General features: G+C 39.4%; 1 protein-coding gene across 2 annotated transcripts in view; it reads right to left on the bottom strand.

Annotated features, from left to right (window-relative positions):
* Nucleotides 1-254: 254 nt before the first annotated feature.
* TMEM156 (transmembrane protein 156) overlaps nt 255-12,872 on the bottom strand; it is a 31,048-nt gene continuing 18,430 nt past the window's right edge. Inside the window, exon 7 of one of the 2 annotated variants that reach the window (XM_048941787.1) lies at nt 255-4,675. In XM_048941787.1, the coding sequence (XP_048797744.1) occupies nt 4,662-4,675 (14 nt within the window). In that variant the 3' untranslated portion in view covers nt 255-4,661. The other variant, XM_048941786.1, reaches the window with a different exon arrangement.

Genomic DNA, 12,872 nt, shown 5'->3' with positions numbered 1-12,872 from the left:
CGTACCAAAAAGTGTTATAAAGAATAACGTGATGAGAAGTGTACTGAGTGAAGTATTTCTGATTTTGTGATGTACCTTTGGATTGACTGAGGGGATTTTATTGAGAGCCTGACAAAGACAGACGTTGCCATAAACTTTCATGGGAAATTCTTCCTTCTTTCACCTTTTTCCTAGTCGGAACAGTGAGTGTGCTCTGGCATTTGTTGAACTACTGGGTGTAGTCTGTTCATGTCTTGTACATGTCATGTACATCTCTTCCCCGTGATTTGTTCCTATGCTCCAGCATCCATTGCTTCAGACAGCCACCAAAGAACTGTCTCTTCTACTTCTTTCATGTTGCTTAGATCACCCTTAATATCATTCTCTAAAATATGCCTTTATATACAAAATTACACTTACTACAACTTGACATCTTTTTAATGTCTCCAGTGTCACCCACTGGTCAGAATTCACAGTGATCTGAATGAGTCTGAAACCCCACAGTATTTTGAGTGACAAATACAGATTTTCATCCCTCCCCCCTTTTTTTTCAGAATCAGAGAAGTGGTTTTTAGCACACAAGCAGCCACCCTGCTCATAGGATTATCTTCGAGACATTCTGCTTCTATCTCAAATGACAGCCCTGTCCTTTCTGTTAGTCTCAAAAGAATGTAAAGAGTGGAAAACTACTTTCCTGAGTTCTTTTAAAAACCATCTGAGAGCAAGGCTTAAAGTGACACCCTCAGCCAGTCTGACCTACTTTGAGATTCATAGTCTGACTGGAAAGCCCTCTGGACTTGACGCATTTTTTTCTGTTTCAGGTCAACCTTTGTTGCTGAGAATATGAAAATATGAACAGCTGCTTTATTGTGCAGCCTGTACGTTTTCTATGCTCAGATACCAACCTCAGCACTCACAATGCTGTGCTTATAGAATTGTATTGCTGATGGTGTGCTGTTTTGCATTAAAAAAAAAAAAGAAAGACAATAAAATCTCAAAAATTGACCTGTATTAAACAGATGGAAGAGGAAAGATATTTTTCAAAGGCAAAAAAGGGCATACTGTCTGAAAACAGAGATAATTTTCAAGGTTGTACTAGAGAAAAGAGTCTTTCAAAGAATTCTTCAGCATTGTTCAAAATAAACAGGAGATGACATCTGATTAGTTCCAGCAGAACTGGAATAACAGCACTTCTGAAGTAAAGGAAAAATCTGTGTGGAGATGAAGGAAGTAAGGCAAAGACAAGAACATTAAAGGCAGTGAAGCTGAAAGGAAAGAAGACAGTTAATTTGATTGTGCTAGATCTGCAGTGCTCATTCTCCCTTTATCACCTGTACCCCAAAAGTCTCTGAGCACAGATCTGCTAAGAACTTATTAGCCTACCCACTTTGATCTCCTTTTCACAGCTTCTCTTTACCATCTTTGGGATAGATGCTCTAATAGACTCAAGAAAGAGCACCAGCTATTCATTTTGCCTTTCAAATGAGTGAAAGAATATTTCTTCTTTAATAGTACAATAATGGGCAAAAGAGTCTAAAAAGTCTGTAGCAAGGCCTCACTGTAATTCTTAGTGAACTGAATTTGCTGCTGCTGCAAAGAGGAAGGGGTGAAGGCATTACTCAAACAAATGTAAGCTATTCCTCTTCTGTGCTAAAGGGGTGAAGCTGAAAGGCATTCAACAAAAGGTGCCAGATCTGGAGTCAGACAGTGTCACTTAAATGAAAGCCAGAATGCTGGGTAAATCAAACAACTTTTACACACCTTTAAATGACTCTCAAGCCATTCACTAGACTTGTAAAACTGTTATTCTTACTGCCCTGGCTTATCTCACTGTATCAGCTGCCTTTACTATTCTTATTCTTAAGGTGACAGAGCATCTTTCCTTCAGTCCCCTCATCAGTTCTCCCTCTCACCCCATGACTATTTCACACAATCCTGTATGCCATCAGCTCTGCCTTTCTGTCATTTTTGTTCATTCTGCTCCACCTCACCTCCACACCTACTTCCCCCACCAGCTTCTGAGGTTCTTCCTCCTAGCCCTCACCTTGTACCTGAGAGGCTGCACCAAGACATCCTTCTTCTCTTCACATATTCAGTTTCCAAAAAACTCAGGATGAAGACAGGGGGTTAAGATGACTGAGCAAATCAGTTGCTTTTTAGCCCCCTCCTTCTTCCTTCAGTGGAATTAAACAGGTTCAGGAAACAGTCAAAGGAGTGATTCCTTCAGTGGGACACCTTAACCCTGCCCCTACCCAGCAGCCTGCCCTATGCCTGTGCCAGCTCCATCACCAGCAGGAAGCAGGTTGCCCTGAATAAATGAGACGCTTCCTCAAGGTCCAGGAATGAGTCTGGCTACAGAGCTGCTCCTGGTTGTTTTCATGCCATACATAGATGGCCTCCATGGCAAAAACATTCATTCTCACAACACTCTCAAAACCTAGAAAAGCTTTTTATTTTCAAATGCAGAAGTGAAAAAGAGTAATGAGCAGGAAGATCCTCATGAAAAGGCAACTTTTAACAGCATGACCTTCCTATCCAGGAGAGGAAATCAAGGGAGCTTGTATACACGCACCCTTGAATCATGCTTCTTTGTGGGTAACATGGAAGAACTGTCTCCACTCCAGCAGACAGACTGACTGGGAAGCAGCTCTCCAACAGGGACCAAGAAGCCTTGGAAGAGAGCAAGTTGGGTTGGCCAACGGTCTCCTCAGCTGTATTAGAGAGAGCACTGCCAGCAGCTCAAGTGAGCTGATAATCCACCTTGGCACTCATGAGCCCGCTCCCACATGATTGCTTCTGGTTTGGAAGTGAAGCATCAGTAAACTGGGGTGAGCTCAAGAGAGAGCCAATGTGCCTGGGGCATGTGTCCTGTGAGAGACTGAGAGAAGAGCCTCTGCTTTCCTACAGTTTGGATCCTACCTGCAAAACAAGGTAAGCTCTACTCAAGAGAGAGATTAAAAGCTTTTTCTTGTTCTTGGTGTCTCGCAGTGGTAACTCAGGAGATGCAAACTTTCAAAGTAGTAAAACACTTAGAAAGCCGTTGGATAACTGTGGGTAATAAAGTCACAATTCCTCCCTCCAAGGAGAAAAAAAGGAGGAGGCTATAGGCAACAACAACAACAACAAGAGAGAGAAGAAATAAATTACAGGAGAAAGGAAATTAAATTGAGGTCACAAGGAGCAGGGCTATCTCTATCACCAAAATCCCAGGATTACTGAAGGGGAAGAGTGATAGATAGTGCCATCATCTGAAGCATTCAAAAACTGACTCAAATGGCCTTAGCAATTCTACAGTGACTTTTGATAGGTATTTCCCTTCCATCTGGAAGTAGCGGTTCCACAGAAAGGGGGGAAAAAAAGAGGTTTATTTTATAGATCACATTAAAAAATCAATTTCTGAAAAGCTTTAAGTTATTACCATAGATAAGCAATGAAACTGAAAAGCCCCTACATCAAGAAAGTCAGTATTTTTCTTTGACTTTTTTTTACAAGATGGTAACAAACAACAGAAACAAATGCTACAGTTTTGCACAACTAAACTTAAAAAAACCCATATGGGCTCAAATTATTCTGAAGCTAATGTTCACAACTATTCCTATTAAATCTGAACTGCATCATGCAGTGCAGTGGCTGGAGAAGCAATTTCAGAAAGCTTCAGGAGGGAAAAGCTATATAAATGTAAGGGATGGAGGTTATGAAGTATTAACGTGACGCTAAATTGCTGCATATCATATTTGCAGCGGGCAGTTTACAATCTGTTCATCCTGATGGATTTAGCACAAGGGAGTCTGAAGCCCTAGCTCTGCAATTTCTGTCTCTGCCTACTAATTTATGGTTAGATTATACGCACAAATAACGTGTTAGAGCCGAATGACTTTGGGACCCTGCTCAGCCCAAAGAGCTCCATTATGCTCAGAGGAGCAGTAATAAATGGAAAGTAAGGAAAAGTTCCAGGAGATAATGAGTTTGAATGCTAATGACCTAAGCTAATCCAAAAAATAGAAATGCAATTTTTCAAAAAGTACAAAACCCATTTGGCATCTTAATGGCTTATAAAATAAAACAGTAATAATGATTTAGTGGATTTAAGCCAAACGTACAAATTTTCCACGCTTTTTTTCTTTATCCCCTGAGATGTTGCAGAATTTATGAAAGTCTTCCTAGTTTGCTGCAGAAATTAAAACGTACTGCAGAACTCTCTTCTTCTATATTCTGTTGGCCATCTTCCTCAACAGCCAGAAATGATTTTTCTTATGCATCTCAGTCACCTAGAGATTTAAAAAAGCTGAAAACTATACTCATTTCATGAAAACATAGGTTGATTTCTATCTTTTATCAGTATTTCATTCTATGGAGAATATAAATTTCCTCCCAGTTAGAAAAACAAATTATTGCGTGGATTATTTCAGGACCTTATGATTAAGCATAAACCTTGAACAAACAGAAAATAGATGGGAATCCATAATTTACTGCTGAAGTTGATTCTAAAGCAAAGTGTGTTCGTCCATTATTCATATTTTCTTAATACCAAGTAGTTCTGTTAGATAAAATGAAGTTTCTCAACTAAACTGCACAGCTGGCATTCTCCTAAAAAGATGGATAACAGAATTCCCAAACTGGAAATAGAGATGCTGTCTTCTGTGGTGTATTGTTTCTTTCTTTCATGCAATAGAAATTGTATTTCATATGGTACCACCTGAAATGAAAAAAAACATTAATATCAGAAATAAGAGGAGGTTAAAAAGCAGTATTTTCTTAAATGTCAATGCAGTGCCCTTCACAATGCTACATTTCTTTCACATTTACAGTAATTACTTTTCCTCTGTTACAAAAGGAAAAGAAAAGCAAAGAAAGGCAAAAAAGCAAAAAAAATAAAAAATAAAAAATAAAAAATCTAACTAAGCAGTTATTTACACAGAGGATATACACCAGATTGGAGGTAAAGAGCTACAAAAGACACCTATCAATAGAATGATGGTTCAGGTACCTGGTCCTTGGGTAGAGGAACTCCAGAAAGAACCACAGGCCCTCATTTTCAGGGAACGTTGGCAGCATGGGGCTGTCTAAAAGCATCCAGTAGGCAGAGAGAAGCTGCATGGGAGAGCACTGGCCACATACACCCAGCTCAGTGAGCCAGTAAGATGTAAAGTACTTCAAACTGGGCTTCTGCTGTCTCCATACAGTTCACTGTGGAACTCTCTTTTAAAGGTAGGTGATGATCGTCTCCTTGAGAGTGGAACTTGTTCAGTTATTTCATCTCCTCTCCTGGCAGCAAGATGAGGAGTGTTCTGTGTAATAACTGCCTAAATACCACAGACTCTCAGTGTCAACTCCTGGATGTCTCTTTGTGAACTGATCCACCTGCTGCAGAGTGTTCAGAAGTTAATTAAGTAATTCTTACTTAGTGCTGCTCAGCCAGAAGTTAAATTATCCTTATGAAAACTTGCAGACCTGTGCCCAATTTCATTTCACGTAGTATACTTGTATATGTATGGTAATCATCAGTGAGTCTTTTGAAAGCTGGACTGCAGCTCCTGAAGATGCATGTGATGCAGAGACAAGATGTGAAAATGCCCAGATCCAAATCAAGCTCAGTTTTAGTTTTCAGGAAACTAAAAAGTGCTTGGGAAAAAATGTGCTGCATTTCTTTAGTACTTACTCTCCACTGAGTGAAAAAGCAAATGCAGCTTGTCACCCATTCTGGTAGTTCATGTAGCTGAGGGCTGAATAACATCTGTCTCTCTTTTCCTTTACGCTGTGAGAACTAGGATAAGAAGTGTTTCTTTGGCTGTGAAATCATACTGGAGGCAGCAGCTGCTGAAGCAATCTAGCAAATGTGTAGGCAGGATACAATGCATCAAAAATTGATGCCATCTAATGGAACAGAGGTTTCAAACAGACTGTACAGTGCCTGTTACAGTCCCGTTCTGCAAGCATGCAGGACTGCTTCCCTTCAGAAACTTTCAAATGTCTGTCTTGGAAACAGTGTGCACTTTAAGCTGAGACCAATAGTCATGCCAAGTACCCTGGAATGCGCTCAGCAGTCTGATTCTGTGAGCTTTTTCTTTCTAAAAGGAGTTTTAATTTAAATGAGTAATAAAGATTTGAATCTATTAAAAGAGCAGAAACAGTAGGAGAATTATCTTTTGTGATACTTAAAAAAAATAATTTAATTTCAGATCAAGTAACTTTATGTAGTCCTCAAAGGAATTTAGAACTGCATATGGGCATAAATCTTTTTTCATTGCTATCTATGGGAATTCATGAAAGCATAATACATAAATAAAATTTCATGTTCCAAGAATGGCCAACTGGAAAATCCAGATGTGGCTGAACTCAGCATCATCACATCCAATTTTATTATGGCTCTCATCAGCAGACACTTAGCACTTCTGAGCACTCAAATGATGCTTTTCAAAAAATCTAGAAGGATCTCATCAATTTGAAATCACACCTATTGTTCTTTACAAATACAGTTTTCAAAAAGAGCCTAACTAATCTCACTCTTGCTTCCAAGCACACTTGCTCTGTGCTTCCTCTACTAGAATGTTTTAAACAGTTTCACTGTTTCCACTGCATAATTAGTGTCTTCTGTTGTTTGTGTGGGTGTCTTGCTTGAAAACATACAACAAGGGGCTCTTTAAGATATGAGAACATTTATGTGAAGTCACAATCACATAAGGAAAATCAAGGAATCATAGAATGGTTTGGACTGGAAGGGATAGTTAAAAACTATCCACTTCCAAATCTCTGCCGTGGGCAGGGCTGCCACCCACTAGATCAGGCTGCCCAGGGCCCTGAAAAGCAAAACTATTTTTAGTTATCCTATCTGTGCTACTAAATTCTGCAATAAAGATATTTGAATACCTTTTTGGGAAAGCAGAAGGGACTGGGCCCAAACGCAGGTAATGTCCTAAATAGACCAGCACATTAGATGTTAGTGTGGTATTAGACTGGACTCTGTACAGCTGAATTTCTACATTGCTAGGAAAGGAGATATCCTTAGGAAATGACAGCAGTGATGCCAATCTGAATGTAGCTGGGTAGGCATCAAATTGTCTCATGCAAGCTTACTTGCTGATCTCTTGCGCTGCATGGGAGGTGACATGTCCACATGCTTTCGGACTGCTGAGATGAAAAGTATACATCAACTTATTTTATTTTCTGTAAATGTGCTTTTCATCTTTTTAGCCATATATGTTCCTCCCCTGTGCATCCTCCCTGTCAGTTACCTGTCATCTACCTTATGTTCCAATTTTATAATTCATTTCACCTGAAGATAAGATTGTGCCTTAAATTATACATTCACTGGTAGAACAACTTCTCTTGCTTAACTACACAGCTATCTGTCACTCAGAAAGAAATACAGAGATGTGAAGCACTTTACGTATTCAAGGATCTGAAAGCTTTCTATAAAGGGAGATGAAAGTGCTGATGGCAAAAGGAAGCACACTAAAATTGTTGGCAATTGCTGATGCGGAACTTTCATTAGCTATTATGCAGCCTTTGACACATCAACCACTTTTACTAAGAGAATTAATGGGAGGCAGGACAGTAAGATTATTTCATCTTGTCCTTTGGGGCACTGACTGTCAAAGAGACGGATGCAGTAAATAAAGTGCTTAGGGTAACAATGACCAAATTGTGTGAACTTGATCTAAAGACAGCCCAGAGCATGACACTGGACACTCAAAAAATAATAATAAATGTCCACGACAGTTGACTGAAAGACAGTTTTCTCTTTCTCCCTTCTTCCCTCCATTTTCTTCCTGTTTTTCCTGTTCTTTCTTTCTTTCCTTTTCCTCCTTTCTTCCTCTCTACTTTCCTCTCTTCCTTCTCTCCCTCCCTCACTCCTTTCTTCTTTCCTTCTCCCCACTCCTTCCTTCCCTCTTTCTCTCCCTCCCTCCTTCCTTTTCTCTTCCCCTTCCCTCATAAAATGACAGCGCTTCAAACAAGAACTGTCAGTTCAGCATCTCCCTCTAATTTCCCGTAATAAGGCAGAACACTGTTCTGTCCTTAGTCAGCTGTGAAATCCTTTAATGCTCCTTCTGAGACAGAGAATACAACACTGCTTCCCTTTAAAAAGGCAGAGGACAAAAATTATGAGTGGGCTCACAATACTTTTCAAACCATACACATGAGGTTGTTGCTCTGCTCTCATCAGTGCAAGGTGGAAGTGTGACTGTGGCACTGGAGAGGCCAGCAAGCCCTGAAGCAGTCTGCTCTGGGGAGGACAGACCACTACCAAGGGATGGACACAGACATAGCTGGAGAAAAATCCCTCCTTGGGACATGCTTGCTTCAGCCTCAAAGGACAAATGTAGCTAAAGCCTTCCCTGCATAACAGTGATTCCAGGCCAACCATCAACAAAACCACCTTGCTGAATGTTCTAATACCTTTAGATAGGCTGGTCACCATATATAGGGCTGTTTTAATGAGCACAGTGAATTGACTCTTATTTGTTCACTTTTAATTCTTACTGCAATAATTCTTTTCCCTACATTGTTTTAGGGAATTGTCATTGAATCAGGTGCATTCAGAAATGTTAGTTTCCTTATGGTTTGTCATGCTGAATTTTTTAAGTAAAGGAAGTCTAGCTTTAATATATCAATTTAGTCTTGTCTTCTTCTGATCTGCTCTCCTGGATTGCACCTTCTTGTTTCTATCTTTTCATTTATCACAGAAAAGAATATTCATTGCTGACATCTCAGATTTTAAAAAAAAAAAAAGCAACAGACCCAGATAAACATCTCATAGCATTTTAGAGCTGCTAAAATAATAGTTGATGCCAGTAGGGTTCATTAAGAGTACAAGTTGATGCAAGTAGTGCTTCATAAGTTAAAAGCACAACACAATCTCTTCGTTTTAGCTGAGAGCAAACATTTCTTGTCACAGTGCAATTAGTAATGAAGACTCACCAGAAGAGACTGAAAAAGAAGTTGGGTCTCCAGGGCTTTATTCTAGCATCCTGTCTCTGAAAAGCCTCCTAATGCAAACGTTTGCCCTGAATAAAATGCTCGTGCTTTCTAACCAAATAAACAACAGCCTTGAACTCTGCAGTAATTCTTATGTCACCATTTGACAGCAGTTAGGAAATACATCTACAACTGTCACATATAAACAGAGAACTGTCTTACAGCACCTGAGAAACTTCACTCATTCATTTTTTTCAGGACAGTTGCTATTGGTGGTTTAATGAAAGACGGCAGAAATAGAGAAGGATTCTTAACTTCAGCACTAAATGTAATAATAATAGTTTTCTTGAAAACATACAGAGATATTCAAGTTACCTAGACTGAAAAGATTCTCCTTGGTCGAAGGTATATGGATGCAGAAGTTGTTGAGAGTTCTATCAGCTGAATATTTTCTTGTGTGCCTGTTGGTATGTGTATGCTTAGAGATATGCATAGTCCCAATTACTTCCTGTCCATTGGTAACCACCACACTGCCAGACTTCATTTTGTTAAGCATTCAGAAAGAAATCACCCATATTTTACTTACTTTGATTTAGTACACTGTCATGAGGAATAGAGCATGTTGGGGACAAAGTTTAACATAGCTAACAGAGAGATCTTCTCCTGTCCCCACAACATTTTAAATCATGTCCTTCCCAGGAAGATTTAAAAGCAGTAAAATAGATGGATTAAAAAATGAATCTTATCAAACCTTCATTTCAGAGCTCTCAAGGGTACTAAGACATAGGATGCTATGAAAAGTCCTCTCATATTTCACACCTTAAAAATGATGGACACAGAATGCAATGTTGTTTGTTAAAAATGAGATTTATTTCTTTCTGAAATCTTAACAAACAAAATGAAGACTACTTATTTCCTGCTCCTTACAGCTTCTGTTGCGCTTACTGTGTAGCTAATGTCATTACAGAAAAAACAGATAAACACTGTGCTGTGGTTGATGTTTGCTACAAGCAGATTCAGCTACGTGGAATCCAGAAAAAGCATCACTCAAAGAAAAGTGGTTTGCTTGAAAAACATCTCAGCAGCTGAGTTATTTTCAAATGTGTTCCTCTACGAAGTGTGCAACCTCAGAGAAGGTGCCTTGGCCAAACTGAGAGCTCACCCAACAGCCTGGGCTGCCAAGATTTAGAAGTGTAAAACACAAGTGATTTAAAAGCTTATGTGCATGCAGGGGAATTGGCACACGTTAGCTTTAGGAACACAACTCATGGCTCTTGAGTTACCAACTGGTCTCAGAGATCCAGGGCATTTTTACAATAGGACTGAAGTCAGATCTGGAGAAGGACAGCTGTGAGCACTACCACCAGTGGAGCTAAGGCAGATTTTTATCTCAGGTTAGAACCCTTCCTCACTACAGGCTTGACTCCAAGTTCCTGTGTTTGTGATTCGCAATCCATGTGTTTTGGGGAAGCAACTGAGAATGTGATAGAAAGCTGATGTTCTTTGATCAAGAGGCTTCTGATATTCCACCCTACCCTTCTTGTCAAACAAACAAACCAATCAGATTTTATCAAGTTGATCACATCTGTGAAAAGCTTTGTCAGTTCTTTGAATTTAATAATCATATTGTTTTTCAATCTCAGTACTTAGGTGTTCGTGTGCAGTACTTTAATGCAGCCAGCTCTTTCTTGTTGAGCAAACTAGTCTTTGCCACCAAAGACCAAAGTGCTACAGACTTAATGAAGATGACCCTAGCACTCATGAGAGAAGTAGATCACAGCCTCCTTTCACATCCAAAGAAACCAGATGCACTTCCAGCCAGCAAAATTTCCTGCAAGCTGTAACTTCAATGTTGCTAGCTACTGAGCCACCCACAAACATAAGTAGTAATGAGCTGCATTTTTGGTTGAAGGAGGAAGTGTTTCTTTGCAGGAATTGAAGCAAGACTAAAACAGATAGTGCTTTTCTTAAGCTTTGAGACTATTCCTGTGAGAAATGTTATTCAAAATCCACTTGCAATGGAAGACGAGATGCAGATCTAATTCTTGTTTCTTCAGGCACAAGCAAGTCCTTCTCCAGCCACACTCTTAAATAATCTTTCCATCCAATATCACGTAACATTAAATAATCATGTTCTGAGTATTTATCCCACATACTGCATTCACTTCACCTGGATGCCAGCAGTCCTTCTGAGGGAAGACTGTGTTATGACCATGAAAACAAGACTGTTTTGATACAGCACAGCACTGAAACAAGCTTATTTGGTGTTTCTCAAGACACCTAATCTTTTTCTTTCAGTGACAGGCTCAGAGATTAATCAAAGACATTACTTCAATCAAAACTGTCCTGAATCTCATATACTATCTCAGAGTTCTGATTAGAACATCTACAAAGCTGTTCCATTCCTGCTTTCTATTCTACAATACAGAATATATAAGATAATAAAAGCAAAAGGGGTACCAGCAGATCAATCTGAAAGATTACTTCACCTCCAGGAACACAGACATTAAATTTTCATGGGAAGGGACCACAACATTTTGTTTCTAGAATATGAAGTTTTGTGAACCCAATAGAAAGTCTAATGCTGAAGTGGTTGGATCTCCTGCAGAAAGGAAGAAGGAGCCCTACATACAAGCTGATGAGAGCCTAAGAAAACTCATGACATCCAAGTGGCAAACAGATGAACTTGAGTGATCTGAGAAATCTCTCACCTGTTACAAAAGCATAAAATCATTTGAGTTGGAAAGGACTCTTATATGTCATCTAGTCCAACTCCCCTGCAATGAACAGCTCAAAAAAGTTGCTCAGAGCCCCATCCAGCCTGACCTTGAATGTTTCCAAGGATGGGACATCCACCACCTCTCTGACTTTTCAAGTCATGTTATCTTTCTCTGTTTCTTGGCAGCCTCATTTTAGAACAGTAACAATGTCAACTTTCTATCCTTGTAAGTTCTCATAAGAACTATGAATGGGAACAACTTAAAAATTGCCTGCAGTTTTGTGATAATATGCTGCCCCATAACACAGCTAATCTCTTTCAGAAGGAAAACAAAGAATCTTGCTCAGTTATTATTTGCCAGCATTGCTGTTCCAAATTGCTTTTTAAAATCTGCTATTAGTGCACAGCTTTGCTGCTTATGATTCCATATGAAGCACAAAAAAAACAAAGCATACGTCAATTTTTTTAATAGATGAAAAAGATAGTATGATTCGTTTCTGAAAATACATCATGCAATTTAAATATGCGTAAAGAAGAACTTCTTACACTTTTAACCTAAAAAAGTCACCATGAAAAGTAATATAAATCTATGTAAATAGCCATAACCCTATTTATAGAATTGATGTTAGTCTGTAGATGGTGTGGGAGGCAGAATGGCAAGGCTGGGCTCTTTTCAGTGGTGAGTGGAGACAGGACAAGGGGAGATGGCCGGAAACTGCAGCATAGGAAGTTCCGCACAAATGTGCGCAAGAACTTCTTTACAGTGAGGTGACGGAGCACTGGAACAGGCTGCCCAGTCTCTCAGGCTGCTGTTTCCTTCTCTGGAGATGTTCAAGACCTGCCTGGATGCCTACCTGTGCGACCTACTGTAGGGAACCTGCTTTGGCAGGGGGGTTGGACTCGATGATATCTGGAGGTCCCTTCCAACCCCTACAATTCTGTGATTCTGTGATTCCGTGATTCTGTGTTTGTATTATTTATTTGAGTAATCTGTTTCTAGGCATTACAAGTATTGTCAGGAAGACATATATTTTTACTGCACTTTTTTTCCAGACTTTTTCCAATAATCTTGACTTCCTGAAACACTTACGAGAATACAACAGCCAGAGAAAGTTAGAAATAGTATACTAGTTTTGGTTCCAAGCTGAAACCAACTTCTTGTCACTTATTCCAACTGCTGTAATGACAGAACAAGTAATTTATTTTGTTTTGTGAATTTTATCATTTCAAACACATGCTTATTTCCAGAAATTATTTG

Source organism: Lagopus muta, chromosome 4 (assembly GCF_023343835.1).
Source record: "Lagopus muta isolate bLagMut1 chromosome 4, bLagMut1 primary, whole genome shotgun sequence".
NCBI lineage: Eukaryota > Metazoa > Chordata > Aves > Galliformes > Phasianidae > Lagopus > Lagopus muta.
The sequence above is the reverse complement of the archived record's forward strand: the minus strand, read 5'-3'. Positions and strand labels throughout refer to the sequence as shown.